Source organism: Aristolochia californica, unplaced genomic scaffold (assembly GCF_029961685.1).
Source record: "Aristolochia californica isolate CCGP_79_NKW_82.1479 unplaced genomic scaffold, dmAriCali1.0.hap1 SCAF_15, whole genome shotgun sequence".
Taxonomy (NCBI): domain Eukaryota; kingdom Viridiplantae; phylum Streptophyta; class Magnoliopsida; order Piperales; family Aristolochiaceae; genus Aristolochia; species Aristolochia californica.
This window is the reverse complement of record NW_027181826.1, coordinates 19420652-19442097: the sequence shown is the minus strand read 5'-3', so window position 1 is coordinate 19442097 and position 21446 is coordinate 19420652. Positions and strand designations below refer to the sequence as shown.

Below are 21446 nucleotides of genomic sequence, written 5' to 3'. Positions count from 1 at the left end.
TGTTCATGCCCTTTAGTAAAGGTAAAAAATAATGTTATAAAAATGACTTAGATGTAGTTTCATTCAAATTAAATACTTTATCGACTTACATCTACTATCGACAAAGGAAAACATGATTTTTACATCTACAACACCATATATTGAGGATTTTTTAAAAATTTTGATCAATGCCTTCTATAATTGCTACTCCAAAATCGATAGCAAACCTCGATTACCTTTAAAACTTTTTTTTACCCTCACTTAGCTTTATTTTTTTGTTTTTTTTTTTTTTGGCAGGGGAGGGGGGGATGAATTGGGCCATGTTGCACCTTGATTATTATTGGATATATTCTTTATATAATGATTTACAATAGTAGTGGTTTGAGAGTATAGGCTAAAAGTAGAATCAACTTACCCAAACCGGACCTATTCACCAAATGCGAAAAGTAGCTAAATCAAACTAAGATAATGTGGGGTTGGACTTAAATAAGAAGGGAGAATTATATAAAAAGTGACAAAATTAAATAAAACATTAGTACTAGTAGCAAATACAATGTCTAGCTATTTAAATGGTCATGTGTCGAACACTAATATTTATTATTCATCCAAAGTGGTGAATGTCTCTATCATAATCCAATGATCTCGCACTCGTATTGACTTTTTTGTTCTTTTCATAAAAGTAATGGATGTGGTATTAGCCATGCAATGGTTACACTCTTTAAGATAAGTTATATGAAACTTTAAGAAAATTACCATAGAATTCTTTATCAAAGATAGTCAAATGAGTAGTAGGTCATTTTAGATTGTGTATGGCGTCTTCATAAGATAAAGCAATTCTCTCAAATAGTCAAACACATAGAGACACAAGGTGAACATAGCCTCCCCCCTCAATTACAACATTTGTTAACTACCTTCCATGATATTTTCTAATGACTTACCTTTAAGGTGACTCCATGACCACCATATTCCAATCCAACCTAACGCCTCCTTACCACGACAAGGCCCTACTTGTATCTTCACACGTAGAAAATTATAATAGATAGATTAGTTAAGGAGATGTTGCAAGAAGAATCATAAGGCCAAACAATGGTCCCTACTCTTCCCCTATTTTGTTGGTCAAGAAAAAACATAGATTTTGGAGGTTTTACTTCCTTTCGATGCTTGATGAATGATGTATTTCGACTTTTCTTAAAGAAAATTTTACTTGTCTTTGTTGATGATATTCTCATATATAGTAAGAGTTTTGAAGAGGGCCGAGTCTTTGGAGGAAACTTTTTTGATGCTTGCATGAAATTTTGAGTACTCCAAGACCACCACCTCCAAGTCAAGTTATCCAATTGTATTTTTGCCTCACCAAAAGTTCACTATTTAGGACAAAGCGGTTTATGAGGAAGGAGTGTCTGTCGAACACGACAAGATTCCAGGATTGAGAAATTGGCCTCATACATCCACCTTGAAGCAATTAAGAGGCTTCTTGGAGCTTACAAGGTAAAATACGAGAGTTGTAACAAATTATGCTTTTGTAACTAGTCTCTAATATAGAATACAGATGCTACAAAAGCTTTTGAAAAACTGACTAAATGTATATTAATCATGTTCTTGCATTACCCAACTTCTCTAGCACTCCTATTATTGAGTCTATTACTCCTAGAACCAGAATCATGGTTTTTATTGATGCAAAAAGAGCAACCAATTACCTACTTTAGCCTACCTCTCTTAACCAAGACAACGTGGCCATACTCTACTTTTAACCATGTTCTCTTGGAAGGTTGGGAGAGCTGGTTATTTTATTTCAAGAACCAAAAGCAAATTCCAACTTTCCCAACCTTTTAAGAGATCTAAGATTTTTCAAATTCAAGAGAAAATAACAAAAAATGAGGTTTTCTAAAGTTAAGTATTCGGTGCTTTTGATTTTAAATTGTATTCATTGTGCTTAGTGTTTTTGTGCTTAAGTTGTTTAATCATATTTTGAAGTCATATGAACTAAGTTTAGTTGAGTTTGGTTGTTAGTCTATCAAATTAAACCTTTAATTGAACCCTTCCCACAATGTTTTAAAACTCTAATTGTTAACTTTACAAATCTCAACTGTGTTCATATTTTTAAATCATTCATTTGAGAACAAATTGAGCTGCTATTGTGATGGTAGAATCACCTAGGATCGAGTGTTCTATTTTTCGATTTAGTTACTACAATATCTACATATATTAGAGGCTTTCATGCTAACTTTTAAAATAAGTAATCTTAGCAAAACGTAAACCAATCAATTGAACTTCGATAAGTTGATCCCTGGTTATTGAAAATGCTTTTGCGTCTAAGTATTTGTACCTAGCGTAAGTTTTGTAATTTAGACATTTCGGTATGTTGTTGTAGGTGTCATCAAATTGTTGACATAGTGAATTTGACTTTGCAACGTAAACAAGTGGATATAACAGTTTGAGTTTGGGTTATGGTATAAGTGATTGCTTGTTTATGTATTTAATTATATATATGCTCATGTGACTAGTATAGTTTTATAGCTAATTTTGAAGATTAACCATTAACTTTGATAAACCTATTCTTCCCATCCTCGTAGGTTTATATTTGTAAGACCCAAGTATTAAAACTAATGAGTCTTATTAAAAAATTAAAAATTGATCAACTAATCGAGGAGGGAAAATGCTTGAAGATTTAGAGGAGGGCATTGTGATGTCTGGTTGAAGATGTGAATTGGCACTCACGAAAACATTGATAAAAACGGGAATCTATCGCTTCCTAGAATACCATATAGGTTAACACTTGAGAGAAGTATCACCAATCACAAATATTAGCATATTTATTGGAAAATATAGCGTAAAAGTGTGCTCTGCCATCTCAACCGATAAAGAAAATAATTGATTTAGCATCCCAATTGGTGACAAAGACCATTTGCCCGTTTATAAGATAATAGTCAATTAAAAATCTTTAAACATGTAAAAATTGTAATTTGTTTTAAAATGATTAAAATTCCAATACTCCATAAAAATTCCATAAAATAAAATTATTTTTATTTAAGCCATTGGGTATTTTGTCCAAGTACAAAATGCTTTAAAATATTTATTTATTTCATAATTATATCTAAGAAACTTATAAATTATATTGTTATATTATTAAAAAAGAATATTTTCTAAAAGGCATTACGGGTATAAAACCCCGTTGGTCCGTTTAAGGAAAACCCTTATTGGATCCAAAACCATGGGGTGAAATATAAAGCAGCAAAAGCCGACGTGTGCCAACCCTTTTATAAAATTATAAAGATAGGAGTACGCTACAAAAACAATAAAGTAGGATAAGGAAAATTACAAATGCTACATAGATTTCAAAAAGGGCTTCCCACCAACGCGTTCCTCTAGTTACGTTTCACGGTCCAAGATGGCGGACGGCGGCATTGTGTGTCGCCACGGCTCCTCTCTTCACTCGTAGGGTTTCCGAACACCCAACGCCTCTTCTCTCTCCTCGAATTGCCTCAGCATTGCCACCAAATCTTTTGTAGGCCGAGGTAGGAGAGTAAGACATTGAATTGCTCCGTCCCAATGACAATAAAGGCGGCGCCTGTTGCACCCACGAGCAGATCAGACTCCTCCAATGAGGAAGCTGAGGTATCTTGTTTTATTTTATATTTTGCTCTTTATCTGCAAAAGGCTTATTCTTTTGTCGTTTTCTTTCCTTCTTGATTTGTTTGTATTCGGTGTTATTTATATATCTCATTTATCGATTTTCTTCTATTTTCTGGCTTGATCTGCTAAAGGGATTATTGATGTTTGTGCCTTTGATGCTAGTGAAGGTGGTGGGAGGGAAAAATTTAGTTTTTACTATAATGTGGATTGACAAAGTGTGTTTTTATGGTTATTAGACGAGATATATTTTGCTGAATTGGATTTGTTTCATCGACGAGATATTTGTTGCTGCTTGGGGTTTTGTCTCATCGTGTAATGGTGTTGGGTATCAGACGAGATATATGTTGCTGCATTGGGTTTTGATTCATGGTCTAAGGTGTCAGTTTTTGCAATACCATTTAATGTGCAAGCTCACTAGTTTTAATCTGTGATTTGTCGTGCATTTTTACTGTTATGTTAGAACTTGCTGTTCTTATAGGAGAGACCTTTAGAGGAGGGATACCTGGACAGGAATCAATTTAGATGGTTACAATGAAACCTATGCTCCTTTCTTCTCCATGGAAAAGGACGACTTATCAGTTTCTCCTTATATGAAAAATATAGTGATGCATTTATGCATGTTTACATAGAATACCACTTGCACGAAATAGATCTAATTCTCTAATAACTTTCTGTTTGTCTGGTTATTGTATCTATCTAATCTCATGTCTATATTTTCAAATTGAATTACCAAATTTCTTCTTTATCTTCCTAGTGAATCTTTCTCCGTTTTTAATTTTTCTCAGATGATTAGAGCGCAGGATGCAAGCCAAGGTTCTGTGGAGTTGGTCATTGATTCACTGAAGAAACAAGTTGCAGTTGAACGGTGCATTCTTATAAAGGTTTGGGGTTTAGCTATTGTATTTTGTTTCTGGTGTCATTTTATGGGTCAAATCTACAGACCTTATTGTGCTACTCACTTATGGGTGCTATTGGTTTCTTGTTTCAGAAAAAAATGGAAGTAAACAAAGAAAAGCTGCTTGGTGTCACAAACAATATGTATACTCTGACAAAACTTAGAGCAGACTCTGTAGGAAGAATTACAGACAAGAAAGTAGATTTATTGGCAAAGAGGCAAGAAGATGCAATAAACATGCTAAAAGGTCTCAATGTAACCAATGGGAAGAAGGATAACAATAGTTGCCATGACGATAATCTTCAGTCTTCATCAGCAGTTCTTTTAGGGAACAATTTTGGAGGAAAGAATGTAGTTCGACCCATCAAGCTTCCAGAAGTGCAGAGGCTACCTCCTTACACTACTTGGATTTTTTTGGACAGGTAACATGGCAAATACTTTTGATAATCAATTTTATCTATTGCACATTCCCATTTTTTTTTTTTTTTGAAATGAGGTGTATAAACTATTAAAGAAAGTGAAGAGTACAAATAAACCTAGCTAAGAGGGCCTTCCTCCACAACAAGGTGTTGGAGTAAAATACCCGTCTTAGCTTGAATGTTGGCCAAATGATTGGCAGAGCGAGGAATGTGCTTCCAATTACAATTTAAAGAAGAAATTAAATTACAGATTTCTGAATACATACCCCAATGACGCCATGGAGGTTTGATTGATTTTGCACACCAGTCAATGACAGTCTTTGAGTCTCCTTCAATGTAGAGGGGGTCTGTGAGCCGGCTAATAAATACTTTAATTCCGTTAAGCAATCTAGAGAGTTATGCTGTTGTGGAGTCGGAGACTCCAAGTGGCCCCATGAAGGAGAAGAGAAGATAACCGTTTGCATCGTGAATAAATCCTCCATAGCCTGTAGGACTAGGGCAGCCAAGAGCGCTTCCATCGAAATTTAGCTTGCAATGGTCCGTTGGTGGGGGAGCTCAGATAACTATGATCAGGGGGCGAGAAGGCTGAGACAACCTAGCAACCAACTGCCAATTTCTTCTAAGATTGGAACTGCTGAAATTTCTGAATTCTCTTCGGGTTAGGAGCCAGATAGTTACTTGGCCCGTAATGTTATCAACCAAAATTTTAGTGGGGGAAGATAAATTCGAATTTTCTCTTGTTTATTTCTTTCTATAATCCCCATATTATATACCCAATGCAACATGAGAGAAGCATCTTTCCAAGCTTTGGGAGACTAGTACCCGTGATTGAGAGGATAGTGGATGGATGAGAGATTTTGTGTAGCGTAGTACTGGAACCCGATTTTATTTAAAAGGTTGGTCTAGATAGTATGGGCATAATGGCAAGATAAAAGTATGTGATTGGCTGTTTCTGGGGCATTTTGGCAAAAAAGGACAATAGGGATCTAGGATGGAGGTTCCCTGCCAAATTAAAGAGTTTGAGGTGAGGATTTTATTTTTGCAAGCGCTCCAGATAATGTTTTTTGCGCGAGGCGGGGCATGGAGGTTCCAGGCAGAGGCCGTGGGGTGATTAGACTGATTTGAAATGGGATTATTGAGGAAATTGTAGGCTGAAGCAGTTGAGAAAGTACCTTTTGTACAAGGTGTCCAGATCAATGTATCAAGGTTAATTCTGGGTTTGGCTGGGGAGATGCTCAAAAGGAGATTAAATGCCAAATTGCTTCAGAATCCGAGAGAACTCTTATTAGGTTCAAATTCTAGCCCCCTGTTTCAAACCAAAGATCTGAGATAGAGGCATCATTTTTGCTTGCCAAGATTGAGATAGACTCATAGCTAATGTTGAGGCTGGATTGGCCTGTCCACCAATTGGACCAAAATTTTGTGGAGGTTCCATTGCCAATGTAGCACTTAACAACTTTCTTGAAGTCTGGGAGTAGCAAGATTATTTTTTTATAGGTTGGGGACAGATGGTAGCGTCTTCCCCCCTCAGTCCACCAAACTAAATGTTTGTTGACTTTGGCAGCTACTAAAGCTCTCCAAATTAGATCAGGGAAAAGATTGAGTTTCCAGATCCATTTTAGGAGAAGAGCAGAATTTGTAGTGGCAATATCTCGGATATCTAGTTTGCCTAGGAATTTTGGTTTGCAGACCTCTTCCCATTTTACCAAGTGATATTTTTTTCACCATTTGAACTTCTACACACTAATCTTATTTTTATGAGCTCAATTCTGTTTCTAATAGAGGTGGAACATAGACAGAAAGTAACCATAGATTCCATGAAGGCATGATTTTATGAGAACCAACTTACCAACTTTAGAGAAGAATTTTCCTCTCCATGAAGCCAAGCGACCCTTCAGGCGCTCAATTACAGGGTGCCCGGAGCACTTGGAGGGTAATCCAGGGGTCAGGGGAAGGCCCAAATTAGTGCATCGAGCATCTCAATTTTACATCCAAGGTAGATGGCCATGGAGTTCAATAGGTGGGGTTCAATGTTAAAACCAGTAATAGATGACTTTGACCAACTGACTTTCTGACCGGATGAGATTTCAAATAGATTGAGCAAGTCTTTAATGTGATGAATTTGTTTCAAAGAGCCTTTACAGAAGAAGATGGTGTCATCTGCATATTTTAGGAGGGCAATGTCCAGAGCAGGATCTGGGGATATGAGGCTGAGCCATCCCGATCTTTTAGCTAGTCGAACTATGGCCGACAAATGTTCGCCAATAAGGGTGAAGATGAAAGGTGACAACAGGTCTCCCCGCCTAATTCCCCTAGTTCAATTAAAGTACCCACATGGCCTACCTTTGACAAGAACAAAATAAGATGCAGTGGAAATGTCTCATCCAGAATCTCCACCGGGTGCCAAAACCCATTTTACCAAAAAGGTGGTCAATCAGCTTCCAGTTAACCCAGTCAAAGGCTTTTTTGAAATCAAGTTTGAGAACAACTCTTGGTTGACTTGATTTTTTGAAAGAGTCAAGTAATATGTGGGCTGCCATTGCTAAGTTCAGGAAATTGTGGCTGCGGATAAAGGCACTTTGACATGGGTTAATAACACAGGGAAGGATGAATCTTAGGCGATTGGAAAAAATTCGGCTTAAGATTTTGTATGCGCTGGTGGTAAGACTGAAAGGATTGAAATCTTGGGGGAGGGCTGAGTTGGTATTTTTTGGGATTAGGGCAATGATGGAAGCCCTGATGGATTTGTGGGTGATGCCAACTTGATGGAAGTTACTAACAAAGACATGGACATCACTCCTGATTGTCCCCCAAGATTTTTGATAAAATTCACCATTGAACCTGTCTAGGCCAGGGACTCGGTCCTTTGGCAGGCCAAGAGCAGCCACATCAATTTCCTCAAGAGAGAAAGGGCACTCCAGTAATTCAGTTTCTGAGGCAGAGATATGCTTAAACTTGAGCTGATGAAGAATAGAACGGTTGAATGACTCCTCTGTGTGAAGATCTGAAAAAAACTTCACAAGAACATTAGCAATGGAGATGCTATCTGTGATCTCCTCGTCTTCATTGTGAAGAGAGGAGATACGATTAGCTCTCTTACGGGCTGAGGCAACGACATGGAAGAATTTGGTATTTCCATCCCTGTCAGTCAGCCAGCGGAATTTGGCCCCCTGTTTCCAGTGAGTGGTTTCATTATTTAGAAGATTTGAAAGATCAAATTTTAAATGATTTCGGAGTAGATGTTCAGGGGACGAGAGTGACCTTTGCTCTTCGAGGAGATCAAGCTCAGAAATGCGGTATCGGACAGAATCTTTCCCAAATGCAGCAGCAACACGGAGGCTTCGAGCCCATGAGCGAATCTTTATCGCTCTAAATCTGTATTGGCTGTTTGGGAGCTTATTAGGAGAGATCAATATTTTTTGATAAGGGTGAGAATGTATTTGATACAAGGAGAGTACAAGAGGGGTCCAAAGAGGGATGTAACGTAACGATGAAATAAAATTAGAAGTAATAAAAATAGAAAAATAAAATGGCTACCATGCAGAAGACACCGTAACTACAACAAAGAGAAGTTCTTAATTCATATATATTGGAATGGTGCCTCCACGACAACATGTTGTTGGAGAGCCCTTTGATTTTGCAAGCACATTAGTGAGGTGAATGGCCTTGTGCTGTACATGAGTCCATGTGACGTCAAGATGTGATGTAAAGTTCAGGATCTTATCAAAATGTCTGTGCAGAAGCTGTGGGGGCTGAGAATGGCGAGAGATCTAGCCCATACACCCTCAGCAATGAGTGGGGTGCTAAGGAATCAAGTTAAAGCTTGTCTTTTCAAAGAAGGGGTGAATCTCCTCTTTGTTGAAGTCCAAAATTCTAAATGAAGCAGAAAGTACAAGGATGATCTTCCCCATGTGATTGTGGAGCACACTGCCTCCAAAGGCCGGGCTAGGGTTACCCACCCTTGGAGCTACCATCAAAATTGAGTTTGAGTTTGCCCGAGTTGGGTGGAGACCACACAGTTGGCTCGATACTTTGTTTGGCGGCATGATCTGCCATGAACTTCCAATTGTTTCTAATGATTGAGCTAGTGAGAAGGTTAAGTAGTTAGTTTGCTGGCCTAGAAGAGGGTGTAGTTGAAAGTGCTCTCAATCACCCCATCTATGGTGATTGGGGAAGAGCAATCGTGCTTGGTATTTTATGTTTTTTGTTTGGTTGTTCTTGTACTGGTAGCCATTCTCAATCACCCACCCACAATGATTTGGGAAGAACAAAGTTATTTAGTATTTAGGCCCTTTTGTTAATTGTTGGTTGTTCTTATTGCTGTCTAGTTTGTTATTCAAGAATTTGGTTGGGTCTTAGTTTAGGTGGGATATGTAATGATTGAAAACTCTGTCGGTGCTAACTTTCTTGGGAAAATGAATGCACTACTTGGTATTTTATCTCATTTTGTATATCTTTTGTTATTGTTGCTGCTCTCTATCTACTTGATGGATATAAAGTGGGCTTGACAACAGGCTAGATACCAAAGAACTGGGTCATGGTCGTATTTATTTTGCCAGCGTGGTTATGTTCAGACCTCTTTAGGATGTTGTTGTATTGAAGTCCAACAATCGATCTGATGGGATTTGAATCAAATATGGATTAACCATTTTATTTGGACAGTAATGCTTAAAAGTTTCATCATTTAATCTTTATGGTAAAAAAGTGAGCAAACTAAGACAAAAAAAGGATCTTTTGTTGTTTATAGAAATATTGCTAATTTTAAGCATACCAAATCACAAATATCCACAATTTCAAGCCAACATCTGGCCATTGGCGGGATGTGTACCAGATCTCCTGGGGTCTCATAACTGTTATTTTCAGTAGGTTGTAACGGATTGAGCCCCTTTTAGATTTTGAAGTCATGTTCCTTTCCAGATTTTGTTGAGTTGGGGCACCTAGATCTAGGTGAAATCCAAGCCCGTTGTTAGGCTTTAGTAGTTGGTGTATGGAAAAGCATGGTGCAAATGAGTTCAATAGACATTGACTTTTATGCTTCATAGTTCATTAATTAATCAAATATAAGTTCATTGAACTACATTTTATAGCAAATTATGGTTCTCTTACGGATATGATTTGTTTTTGGAATGTACGCATCCAGTTGAAGCAGGAATATTGCATTTTCGTTCAAGAACAATGTTTCTAGGTAAGATTGAATACAACTGTTTAGAGATAAGAATCAACTAACTGTCAGCTGTTACAATTTTGTTAGCAAATAACAACTGAGATAATTTAATTTTGTGGTTGTGACAGTAAACTCACAGTAAACTCCATTGTCCACCTAGGGGGGTTAGTCAACTTGTATCAGGAGATGAAATTCAGCCACATTACTTAGTTCATCTCCTGACGTCGTTAGTGTTGCACCAACACCCGATTCATGTTGATGAACTAGATAAATACGAAGATGATGCCCAAGGTTTAATTTCTAGATTTAGGATTCCGTAGTTTTTTGGAAATCATCCGGATGAAGCGTCGGGACATGTCGTCCCGTGAGGCAGATTTTTTTTTTTCTATCTCTCCTGCACTCTTCTCTCTTGTTCTCCCTCTGTTGTAGCACCTTTGGCGTAGCATCGTCTCCATAGCAGGGCCGCCTTTGTTGTAGAACCTTCGTCGCAGCAGCGCCCCCCCTAGGGCCGCCTCCATCACAACGTCGTGAGGAAGAACACGCATTGTGCCGATTTAATTTTTCCTAAGTTTGGAAAAATTAAACCAGCCTGGTTCTGCCCGAGTCTCGGACCGGACTTGCCCGAGTTCAGCCGAGTTACTCCAGGTCAACTTGGTTTAAAAAAAAGGGATATTGCAAGCGTTTGATCAATAGTATTTTTATGTATTCATTATATTTATTTTTAATTACTGTATTATATTAGTGATTTAATAGTGGTAATTAAAATATTATTAAATCAAGAATTTGATCAATTATTATGGTTTAATTAACCCATTTTTATAATTAATAAAACAATGGTTTTAAATTTAACGGAAAAATATTATTAATTAATTATACGTAAAAATATATAGTGTGTTAAAGTTAGCATTTGATCAATTCTTTTTGTTTAATCATTCCTTTTTATGTTAAAGTATATCTTATGTTATTAATAAATTAATAACTTAATTTATTATATTCATTTATTTTATTTTTAACTTTATTTATTTTTTATAATTAATCATGTGCACAATTAATTGGCTCACGTAATTACTGTATTAATGTACAATAAACTGCAATCATTAAATAATACAATATCTAATTAATTAATTATTATATTAATATATTTTAATTATACATATAAATTACTTATTAGTGTAGTAATCAAGTTTGATTTACCTAATTTGGTATTATGTTTTAATTAAGTATATTATTACAAGTTACTCATTCTCTTGCTTTTGATATTTTTCTCATTTTGGGGCACTTACACTGGAAACTGTTTTCCAGTACATATTTGAAGTTCATGTGCAAAGTTTGTTGACAAACCTCCCCTCCCCTCCCCCCCTTAGCCCTAGTGGGGCTCATGTCGGGCTATATGTTGAAATATTGATCAATACATACCGGTAGAATAGAGTATCGGTTCTTACATTAATCTAACAACGCATGAAGGTTTGTCTTAGTTGTATCTGGTCATTTGTGTTAGTTTTGGATATCTTCTATTCCTATTGATACTTATATAATCAATGTACATAATTATAGTGAAAAGAATGCATTGCTAAAGGTAATGCTAGATAATACTTTTGGTTCATTTGATCCAAAAAAAAAAATAAAATTTTTGGTTCACTGTATGGTGTTCCAACCTTCCAACCTGCCAAGTCGACCCGGCCAGGTTGAGGGGTTGGACTTGCCTTGAGGCAGCTAGTTGACGTGCAGGCCCTAGCTTAACTTAGGCAACCTAACTCGGGTTTTCAAGTGCTCTAGTTTGGGTTGGAACACCATGGTTCATGGTACATTAAACCCCTTTTGTAAGGTACAGTGAGATAGTGAGAGGAGAGAGGGCGAATGGGGAGCAAGATTGAGGGTGAAGAAGAAGGGAGGATTGGTGATGTCGATCCAAGGCAACATCTTGAGGGCAAGGGAAGTTCAAGCTGGTGGACGAGGAAGATCAAGAGAAAGGATGAATGGTTGTGGCACGCAGAAAATGCAGGAAAGGGTGGCTCTCTTGTGAGCAAATTCTAAAATCTTCAAATATGAAGGTACAATCATGAGGATTGATGAGCTTGACAGTGTCAAACGTGTTGATAGACCCTTAGTCACGAATGGGAGACCCAAAAATGAACGAAAATTAAAAGACTCAAGTGTGAAAGGGAATTAATGGAAGCAACGGGAAACAGAGACGAAATTTATACTGACCGTCGCAGCGGTCAGAGGCCGCCATCGGCGCCGGAAGAGATAGGAAGCTTCCTATCTCTCATTTCCGCAGCTGTCTCCCAGCTGTCTTCCTCGATTCAGTGCTGCAAATCACCTATAAATAAAGGTATTCTTCAGCAGCAATGGGCATCCAGAGTAATACCTATTCCCTGTTCGTTGTCCTGTTTTTTTAGTTTCTTCTTCTGTAAGTCCAGAAGCCATTGAAGCTCTTCTAAGAGCGTGTGGTGGGACAAAATTAGTTTTGTATTGAAATAAGGTTCAGCTTTGGCTTTTTTCTTGATTGCTGTTAAGATGTTCCTGTGTTGAGCTTACTTTGTTTTACAGTAGAGTAGTCCTTACCCGTGAACCGAATAGGTAAAACATCTAACTTGTCAGACGACATGATGAAATACAACAATCCACGCAGAGATGCAGCAATCTGAGGGCAAACCTTGCTGAAAATGCCAATTCAGAGTCCAAACTCAGAACTCCAATCCCGAGTTTTTTTTTTTTTTTGCTGGTCGGTTTGGGTTGGCCTGGCCGGTCCGGTTGACCAGGCGGCGCTTGATTTGATTTTCCTAACTTAGGAAAATCAAATTTTTATGTAGTGCCGAAACGCCTTCATCCCCGGCAACGACGCTAAAACACTCGGCAACTGTGGAAGCTCCTTCTTCACTGGAAACGGCACCAAACACTCAGAAAATGGTGCTAAAGACGTCGGGATCCATCGTCCTTGTCGTGCCGAACGACTCGGAAGACAACCACTCAGAAAACGGTGCTAAAGACGTCGGGATCTGTCATCCTCGTTGCGCCGAACGACTCAGAAGACAACAGAGTCTCTTCCCTAGCAGCCGCTCTCCTTCTTCTCCGGAAACAGTGCCAAAAGATTCGAAAACGTCCCCAGAAACGACGCGAATCAACTCGGGATGTTGTCGTCCTCTTCCCCATGGCGAAAAAAAAATCTTGACGGAAAAAGTCGTGCTCGGCAGAACTCTTGGCGGAAAAAAAACTCACCCTCACAGCAGAGGAAAGAAAACTGTGGAAGAACAACACGCTGGCTCTGATACCATGTCAAACATGTTGATAGAGAGTGCAACAAAGATCACCACCGATGGCTGATGGAACAACCAAGAATGATACTCTTAGAAACAGGAGAGCGTTCCTCCTCTTCCCTTCTCTTTCTATTTATACATAATATTAGTTTTAGGTTACAACTGTCCATGGGTTTAATTACAATCTAACCCATATAACTTATTAACATATATACATGTAAATATCTAAACAAATAACATTAATACAAATTCCAAAATATGGTAACAGACAGAAATGCAATCAAGATTGTAGTTGCTAATGAGGAGAAACAGTCTTTCATCAAGGTTATAGTAGTAGTTAGATGCATGTTCTTCACATAGCTTTATGTTGTTCTCCTTAGTGATGACGAAAGAGTTTGCAAGAAGGAGATCTGGGTGGAGAACTCACAGTTCATGATTTCATCATTCCACTATAGGAGAACATAATGCAAGATTGTCCATTTCAATGACAATAAGGCTTTGTCTAGACTGTACATTCCCAAGCACTTGTCTAACGGCTTTGGTTTGTTAGTGTTCCTTAATACGTTGAAGCTTTATTTCGTAGACAAGGTTAATCATAGTTGTTCTGATGTAGAGTAGCCATGCAATTGACCACTTTGGTTGAACCACTCGTAGTCCGAAATGCATGGGCTTGAGAAATTTGACTCTTATGTTCATTTACCCTATAAGCTTCTATTGGAAGGTCGTGTTGCTTCTCCGAATAGCATCATTGTCATCATCAGGTGGAATTTAAACAAGTTACATGAACTAGGTCATTGGATTTTGACCTTCTGGGAATTCTCATACAAGCCAATCGTCTCATTCCTATGTGGTAGCTGGTGGCTTTTCTGCCTAATTGGGAAGGACAATCCATAATGGTTATTAGACTCATGGTGCTCTAATTCCCCTATTCTATGTTGATCTATAATGGAGTGGGAAGACTCCATTCCAAGTGAACCTTTTGGGTGATGGACAAGAATCATTGATCTTTTAATTGAACAACGCTATGAGGGAGTTTTCACCATTTTCATTGTGAAAATTGGCAAGAGCAGCGAGAGGAGAGGAGGCAGAAGAGAAGGAAGGAGGCACCCCTTTTCTCTTCTTTCCTTTTAGATGTCACGATTTATTTTCCCTCTTGTTACAATCCTTGCCCTTTTTTGCTGATTTAGTTGTTGTTGACTAGTGACTTTTGATGAATTAACTAGTGTATGGATCAAATTTTTCTTTATTAGAGTTTTCTGTTTTGCTTTATTTGGAGGATGAATAAAAAGGGGGTCTCTATGTGGTAAGCGATGATATATTTTTGATGATTAGTCTTGCGTATAGTGCGATCGATATGAGCTTTTGTCAAAAAATTAATAAATCTGTTTTACCTTATTATGGCATGAATTAAAAAAAGGGTTCTGTATGGTAGGCGATGATATTTTCCTGATGATTAATTTTGCGTGTAGTTGGTGGATGTGGGCTTATATGGATAAAAATCTTTCTACTCCTATCTTTGTTTTCAGCTCTTTACTTTAGTGAGATGTATTCTTTCTTTCTCTTCTCAATTGGTATGCTAAAATGTTGTTTGTAAAAAAATTGGTGCAGGAATCAAAGAATGACTGAAGATCAGTCTGTTGTTGGTCGCAGGAGAATTTACTATGATAGTGGAGAGGCTTTAATTTGCAGTGACAGTGAGGAAGAAATAATTGAGGAGGAAGAGGAAAAGAAAGAGTTTGGGGAGACTGAGGATTATATTCTTTGGTTGGTATTAGTGTTAAAAGTGTAGAAGTTGTCCTGCACATTTATACTACTTACGTGAATATCTTTAGTAATTTTCTTCAATGCATTTTAGGGCATGATATTTGGCTTTTAGTATTGTTTATTCTCTGTTATTAGTTAAGAATTTTATCTCCTTTTTCTTCCCTTTTTTATAGTGAGGAACCATTTCGAAAATACTTTGTTATGAAGCATTAGAAAGAAACATTTTTACCTTGGTATTTGGGCTGGTTATCTCATTGATGTTGCATTAAGTCAAATATTATTAAACCTGAACCAGACGAGTTGGTTGAACTAGGTTCAATTGGACCTTCCCCCATTGTCTAAGCCTGTGACTGTACAAACTTGGGGGAGGGGAAAAGCCAGTGGATTTGGTTGGTTTTTAGCGGTTCAATCAATGAACTACATAAAACCATTATCCCCTCACTCTCTTTGATTGCATAGATGGGGCTTCATGCCTCTTTTTTGTTTGAAGCAGGATTGTGAGACCCTTCTGCAATGAAAAGAAGAGGGGGAAGGGAAGGGGCTACTCGATCTCTCTGTTTTTAACAAAGAGGCAAAGGAGGAGGGGGAGATCCACCCTGCCTTCCCTCATCTCTTTGCTAGTGGGGGAGGGCCCTGACTCTCCTTCATTGGGAAAAGGAAGGGGAAGGGGTGGGATTCTGCTTCCTTTTTCTAGCATTGAGTTTGCAGGAGTTTACCTCTAATCTTTCTTTATTTTTATGTTTATTTTTTTAAATAGATGACATCATACGACATCTTTCTAGGTCAACTGAGGGGCAAATCTGGTTGAACTGGATTTATTTGGACCTAGTCACCTAGCTCATGATTGGATGGGTTGTATAACAGTAATTTGAGCATATTACATTAAGACCTTGAATGACTTGAGAGAGAAGTGAGAAAGCTGATCAACAAGTCGGCTTAGGATGTGTTCGTATGAGGAAGGGAATAGACTTGTTGGAGCTCATGCTTAAGTGCTTGCAAGAAGAGACAAAAAATAAGAATAACTTTGGGTTTTGGATACCTGACTTGATCCCCTAGTTTTCATTGAGTTGTTGTATTACACTTAAGATTATGAATCTGTAATTTTTCTCTGCAAAGACTTATGACTTCAACTTGAGTACTTCCTATTGAGAGAGGTTGGATTCTTTGATCTTTTCCTATGTCAACTTGCTTCAATCAAGACTATTCTACCTTCAATTACTTGTACATTTTACCCATATCTCTCTCACAGCCAACCCACCAATTTACGTCTAAAATAGTTCTGTCATTCTACGACCCTACAATTGAACCTTGTGCACAATGTTCAAAATTTGGAAATCCATGTAGAAACTCCTCTTTTGACTCTCAAATAGTGTTTCCATTCACTGGAGAACTTGCATGATAACTAGATCTCTTCATTATCTTGTGGGAAGAATTACTTTGATTCCAATTGTTAATATCCTCTTCATCGTGAGAGAGAATTGGGAGTTTGATCAATGAATGGGATTAAGATGTACTTGTACGAGGTAGAGAAGTGTTATGGTCCTGTGGGACCCAACTTGTAGAATTGATGTCGGGTTGGGCCAGTCTTGTATGAGATTGGTTTAAGGGCCTAATTTTCTGCTTTCTATTAGGTCTAGAGCTTTTTGCGTATTGGTTAGATACCTAACAAGAAGAGACTAGTTAGAGTATGTGCTTGATTGTTTACAAGGTGACATATGGAAAAGAGAAAGGAGTGAAGGTTTTGGAACTCTACTTGCCTTCTTTAGTTCTCATTAAATAATTGTATTACTCCTAGGATTATGAAATTGAAACTTTTCCTAAAAAGGCTTAGACTTCTACTTCAACTCAACAACTTCCTATGGAGAGAGGTTGAATTCCCCCTCTTTTCTTGTGTCAATTTGCTTTGAGAGACGGATGAGTCAGAGCATTGGGAGATGATCGTTGAAGGGATTATTGTGTAATGCAATGTGAGATTAGCCTTTCTCTCTCAATCATGAATTTGTGCTGCAATTTTTCTATTGTTAAGGAGTGTAGGGTTTACATTGTGCCAATATGTTGGGGAGATTCCTTCACAGTTAAAATCTCATCCCAATCTACAAATTGACAAAGTTTTTTGAGAATACTTGTTTAAATATTGCCAGACACAATCAAACAAGTTTTGAAGGCTTTTCTCACTCGTGGATGAATGAAGATGTGGGAACAATCAGTTTTTTGCTTCAAAATTCGATGGCGTCTAGGGAATAGAGACGAGAGAGGAAATTGTAATTGCTTGTCTAATTGTTCTAGAAGTTGACTCAATGGGGTTAGATTGGCCAATATGTTGGGGAGATTCCTTCATAGTTAAAATCTCATTCAAATCTACAACTTGACGAAGTTTTTGAGAATACTTGTTCCATTATTGCCAGACACAATGAAACAAGTTTTGAAGGCATTTCACACTCGTGGACGAATGAAGATGCTGGAACAATGAGTTTTTTTGCTTCAAAATTCGATGATGTCTAGGGAACTCATGGAGATGAGAGAGGAAATCGTAGTCGCTTTTCTAATTGTTCTAGAAGTTGACTCAATGGGGTTAGATTGGTCGAAATTAGTGTCTTATCTCTCTAAATTGAAGGATTTTTCAAACTGAAGGTAGTTAACTTAAACAATCTTACGCCTCTGATTACTTGACAACAATTTCCGCTAGCAACAGAAGCCAAAACAAACTAGTATGTAGTACTGAACAACCATATAGTGAATGCCAATATCGAGTATCTCTTGACCCTTCTTTTGTGCAAAAAAGATTGAAATTATTTGGAATTTTCTAATTTGTGTGACTCTAAAACGGTATTAGCCTCTTTACTTAGGCAAAAATACAATGGAATCTCAACAAAAAGCTTTTGTGTGTTTTATCAAGTCATTTACCTATTTATTTTTTTGCAATCAAAATCTGAAATGGAGAATGCTGCCCTAAATGTTTTGTCATTAGGGGAGAAGTGGGGTCAATCGAGAATTGAAATGGGTGCTGATATGAATTGAAGGGCTTACTTATGGAGTTATGTATACACATTCTCTACAGCTTACTGTGGGGGTAATTGGAGAGGTTATAGCTATTGATTGTGAAGCCATGGAAGGGAGTTGACATGATTGAGCTGGATTGGGGATAATTTGGATGACCAATAAGGAGGCTAATATCTTAAGTGTGCATCATTTCAAAAACAAAAAAAGTCATGCTTGTCCACATATTGAGCCATATTTGCTAAGTCTCTTTCAATGTGAAGCAAACCAAACAGCCAGATGTAGAATACGCCTGAATCACGAATGAGTTGATTCAGTCCAGTGAGTTTGTAGGGGAAGTGACTCAGCCTGTGTCATTCAACTTGTGTCTTTTCCATGATTTTGACCACACATTTGTCTGTCTTGAACCCTACGTCACTGTGTGCCATGATTTGATAAATGTCTTCAATTATGAGCCACTTCAACTTTTTAATTATGGCCTTGTCTAGCAGACATCACATGTGCCTATTTAAACAATCACATAGACTCTGTATCACAAGCGCAAATGGCTATACCTCATTTCCCAGATTGGGTTGGTCCATCACATAAGCCACAAACCTTTTTCAGCCATCACCTTTAAATTCGTGGCTACTCTCTAGGGCCGGACAATCAGGAGTAGTCAGACAACCAGAAGATAGCACTGTAATCCTGAATGCAAATGGCGAAGACAGAATGATTCAAGCAGATCAAGATATCAGCACTGTTTACCACGGCAAAAATTCAGCCAATGAAACAGGAGTAACGTTTAGGGGTGACTGTGGATAATAACCATACAGTTGATTGTCCTATGATTACCAGGACATACTTCCGTAGATAACGGTTCAATGAAGTTGGTTTCACTAACATTCGATGCACAAAAATTGAATAGTGTGATGCTGGGATGCAAGCTAACTGACTGGAAGCCAATAGTCAGCAATTAGATGTAGATGATATTATGTGGGAAAATTTTAAATTTTGCATCTGTGATAGGTGTTGTGGAGTATGGTATTGTGAGCGAGTTTTGCAGGCTGGAAAAAGAATTTCAAGTACTGAAATAATGGTTTATGACAGTTATTAGTTGGAATTTAGGGCATTGGAAAATCTGGCTAAAAGAATGACACTAGATGGTAAATAAAAAACCCATTACATATTTACTTTCTTGCAAGAGATGGAGCTTACTTCCTGATTTATATCTTCGTCAGTGCTGATCTACCAAATGGAGTATGGCTGGGATATATTATATCAGTGGGCTCTAAGGCGGGTATGTTTTTGGCCTGGGATATATGCTTGATGCCAATTTCTGATGTTATTAAAAGGTTCTTACTCATAATCTATGAGAATAAATCCATTGGATAATTCAGATTTTTGGCTTTTTGCATGGTCTATGGTTTGATGCATTCTAATATTGTCATTTTGAGATGAACTTAAATTCATGATTCATAGTTAGGATGGGCTTTGGCTTTGGGAGGAGACTTTAATGCAATAGGTTCTAATATGAGAAGCAACCACTGTCAAATAATATTACAGCAATGCGGTGATTTATGAGTTGATTAAAGACTGGCCTTGCCGTAATCACTTTTATTATACTCAATTTACGTGGTCTAATGGATAATCACTTCCAATTCTTTTTAAACTTGACCAATTCTTAGCTAATGGTGACTATCTATCAAAGTTTCCAACATTGATTTGCAGATCTCTATCACACCCTTCTTTTGTCATTTTCTTCTTGTGCTAGATCTTACTGAATTATCTTGGGACCATCACCCTTTCAGTTAGAGATGGCCTGTAAATCATTTTATGGATTCCTTGAAGCATGGTGGAAAGACATTTAAGTATTGGTTATGCATAAAAAGTTTTACCATGAGACTCAAACTTTTAAAGCAGAAAATTAAAGTTTGGACTACATTGAATTTCACGACATTCAAAGTTAAGCAAGATAATCTGCTGCAGCAAATAGTAGTTCTAGATACACTGGAAGAGATTTATCCTTTATCCTCACATGAAATTGACCTTTGTGCTGATCTCAAGCAGGAATATGAGAATGTTTTTTTTTTTTTTTTTTTGAATTAGTGCTGAGTTATATTAAAAGGTTCAAAAAAGCAAGATTACAAGGAGGGAGAATTGTCCCAAACAATGAGAGATTGCTGGGAAGTTCCAAATTTAGCTAACCTATCAGCTAAGGAATTGGCTGATCTAGGAATGTGATTCCATGTACAAGTAACTGAGGTTACAATATCTGCAGTAGAGGAAATAATAGGCCAATGCCACCAAGGGGGGGAGGCTGAACTAGAGCACCAACTGATGACAACTTTAGAGCCCCCCTCAATCAGCGACTTCCCTTGAAGACGCTCCTTGAAAATCTTCAATCCAAAATGTAGGGCAGTCACCTCTGCAGTGCTGGAATCAACAATACCAACTGGCCCAACATAGGAAAGAACAATCTCTTCTCTATGATTTCTAAAGATCCGCCTCCCCTCCTCCGCGGCCTGTTCGGGGCAATCCAAAGCACTTCCGTCGAAGTTCAAGTTAATGCAGGGGGAGGCCCCCACTCTGCTATGATCGGAATCTTCTGAGGGCCTGCCCTATGGGCCAGAAAACACTAATTCCATCAAAGGGAAACACTGGCCCGAGGGAAAATTCTTTTCTGGTGTGGAGCCAGCTAGAGATCATACGCACAACTCAAAAGACCGTACTATCCAGGTTGCTGAACTTGGAATTGAATCTCTGGTTATTTCGCTCTAGTCAAAGACACCATGGGATGTGAGCAAGGCCTGCAGAGAGAAGAACTTTGCCAATTTTAGGCAGACGAGTCCCCAACAACATCTCAAAAGAGCCAAATAGATCTTGATGAAGGCCTACTTGAATGCCAATTTTCTGGAAGATTGTCATCAAAATTCTCCATGAAAATCCACAATACAGTAGAACGTGTTGAACTAATTCCTTACATATGCTATAGAGAAGGTAGGTATTATCAGGGGTGGTAAAGCCTCTCTTGTGAAGGTTGTTTGCAGAGAGGATTTGCTCCCTGATGGCTGTCCAAATAAAGAATTTCATCTTGCTAGGTGTTGAGAATTTCCAGGCGAGATTCGCCTTGTGCTCATGCAGACTGGGGTCATCCTCCCTGATGTGGGAATAGGCTGAGGCGATTGTGAAGATACCATTGATGCTAGGCTTCCAAGTCAATTTATCTTGCACTTGCTCGCGAAATGGTGGTACTACTGAGGCTGGATAGAAGTGAGCAAAAGGCTATAGCTTCATCGTCGTTCAGGCTCCGACAGAAGAGAAGACTCCAAGATTGATTACTCCATGATTCCGCTAAC

The 21446-nt window shown here is 38.0% G+C and overlaps 1 protein-coding gene across 4 annotated transcripts in view; it reads left to right on the top strand.

Moving 5' to 3' along the window:
- Nucleotides 1-3348: 3348 nt before the first annotated feature.
- The window catches only part of LOC137951418 (histone-lysine N-methyltransferase CLF), a 34312-nt gene continuing 16214 nt past the window's right edge, over nt 3349-21446 (top strand). For 2 of the 4 annotated variants that reach the window (XM_068798065.1, XM_068798063.1), the window contains exons 1-4: nt 3349-3594; nt 4398-4493; nt 4601-4929; nt 14956-15111. In XM_068798065.1, coding sequence (XP_068654166.1) covers nt 3529-3594; nt 4398-4493; nt 4601-4929; nt 14956-15111 — 647 coding nt within the window. In that variant the 5' untranslated portion in view covers nt 3349-3528. The remainder of the gene's footprint in view (nt 3595-4397; nt 4494-4600; nt 4930-14955; nt 15112-21446) is intronic. The other 2 variants (XM_068798064.1, XM_068798066.1) reach the window with 2 other exon arrangements.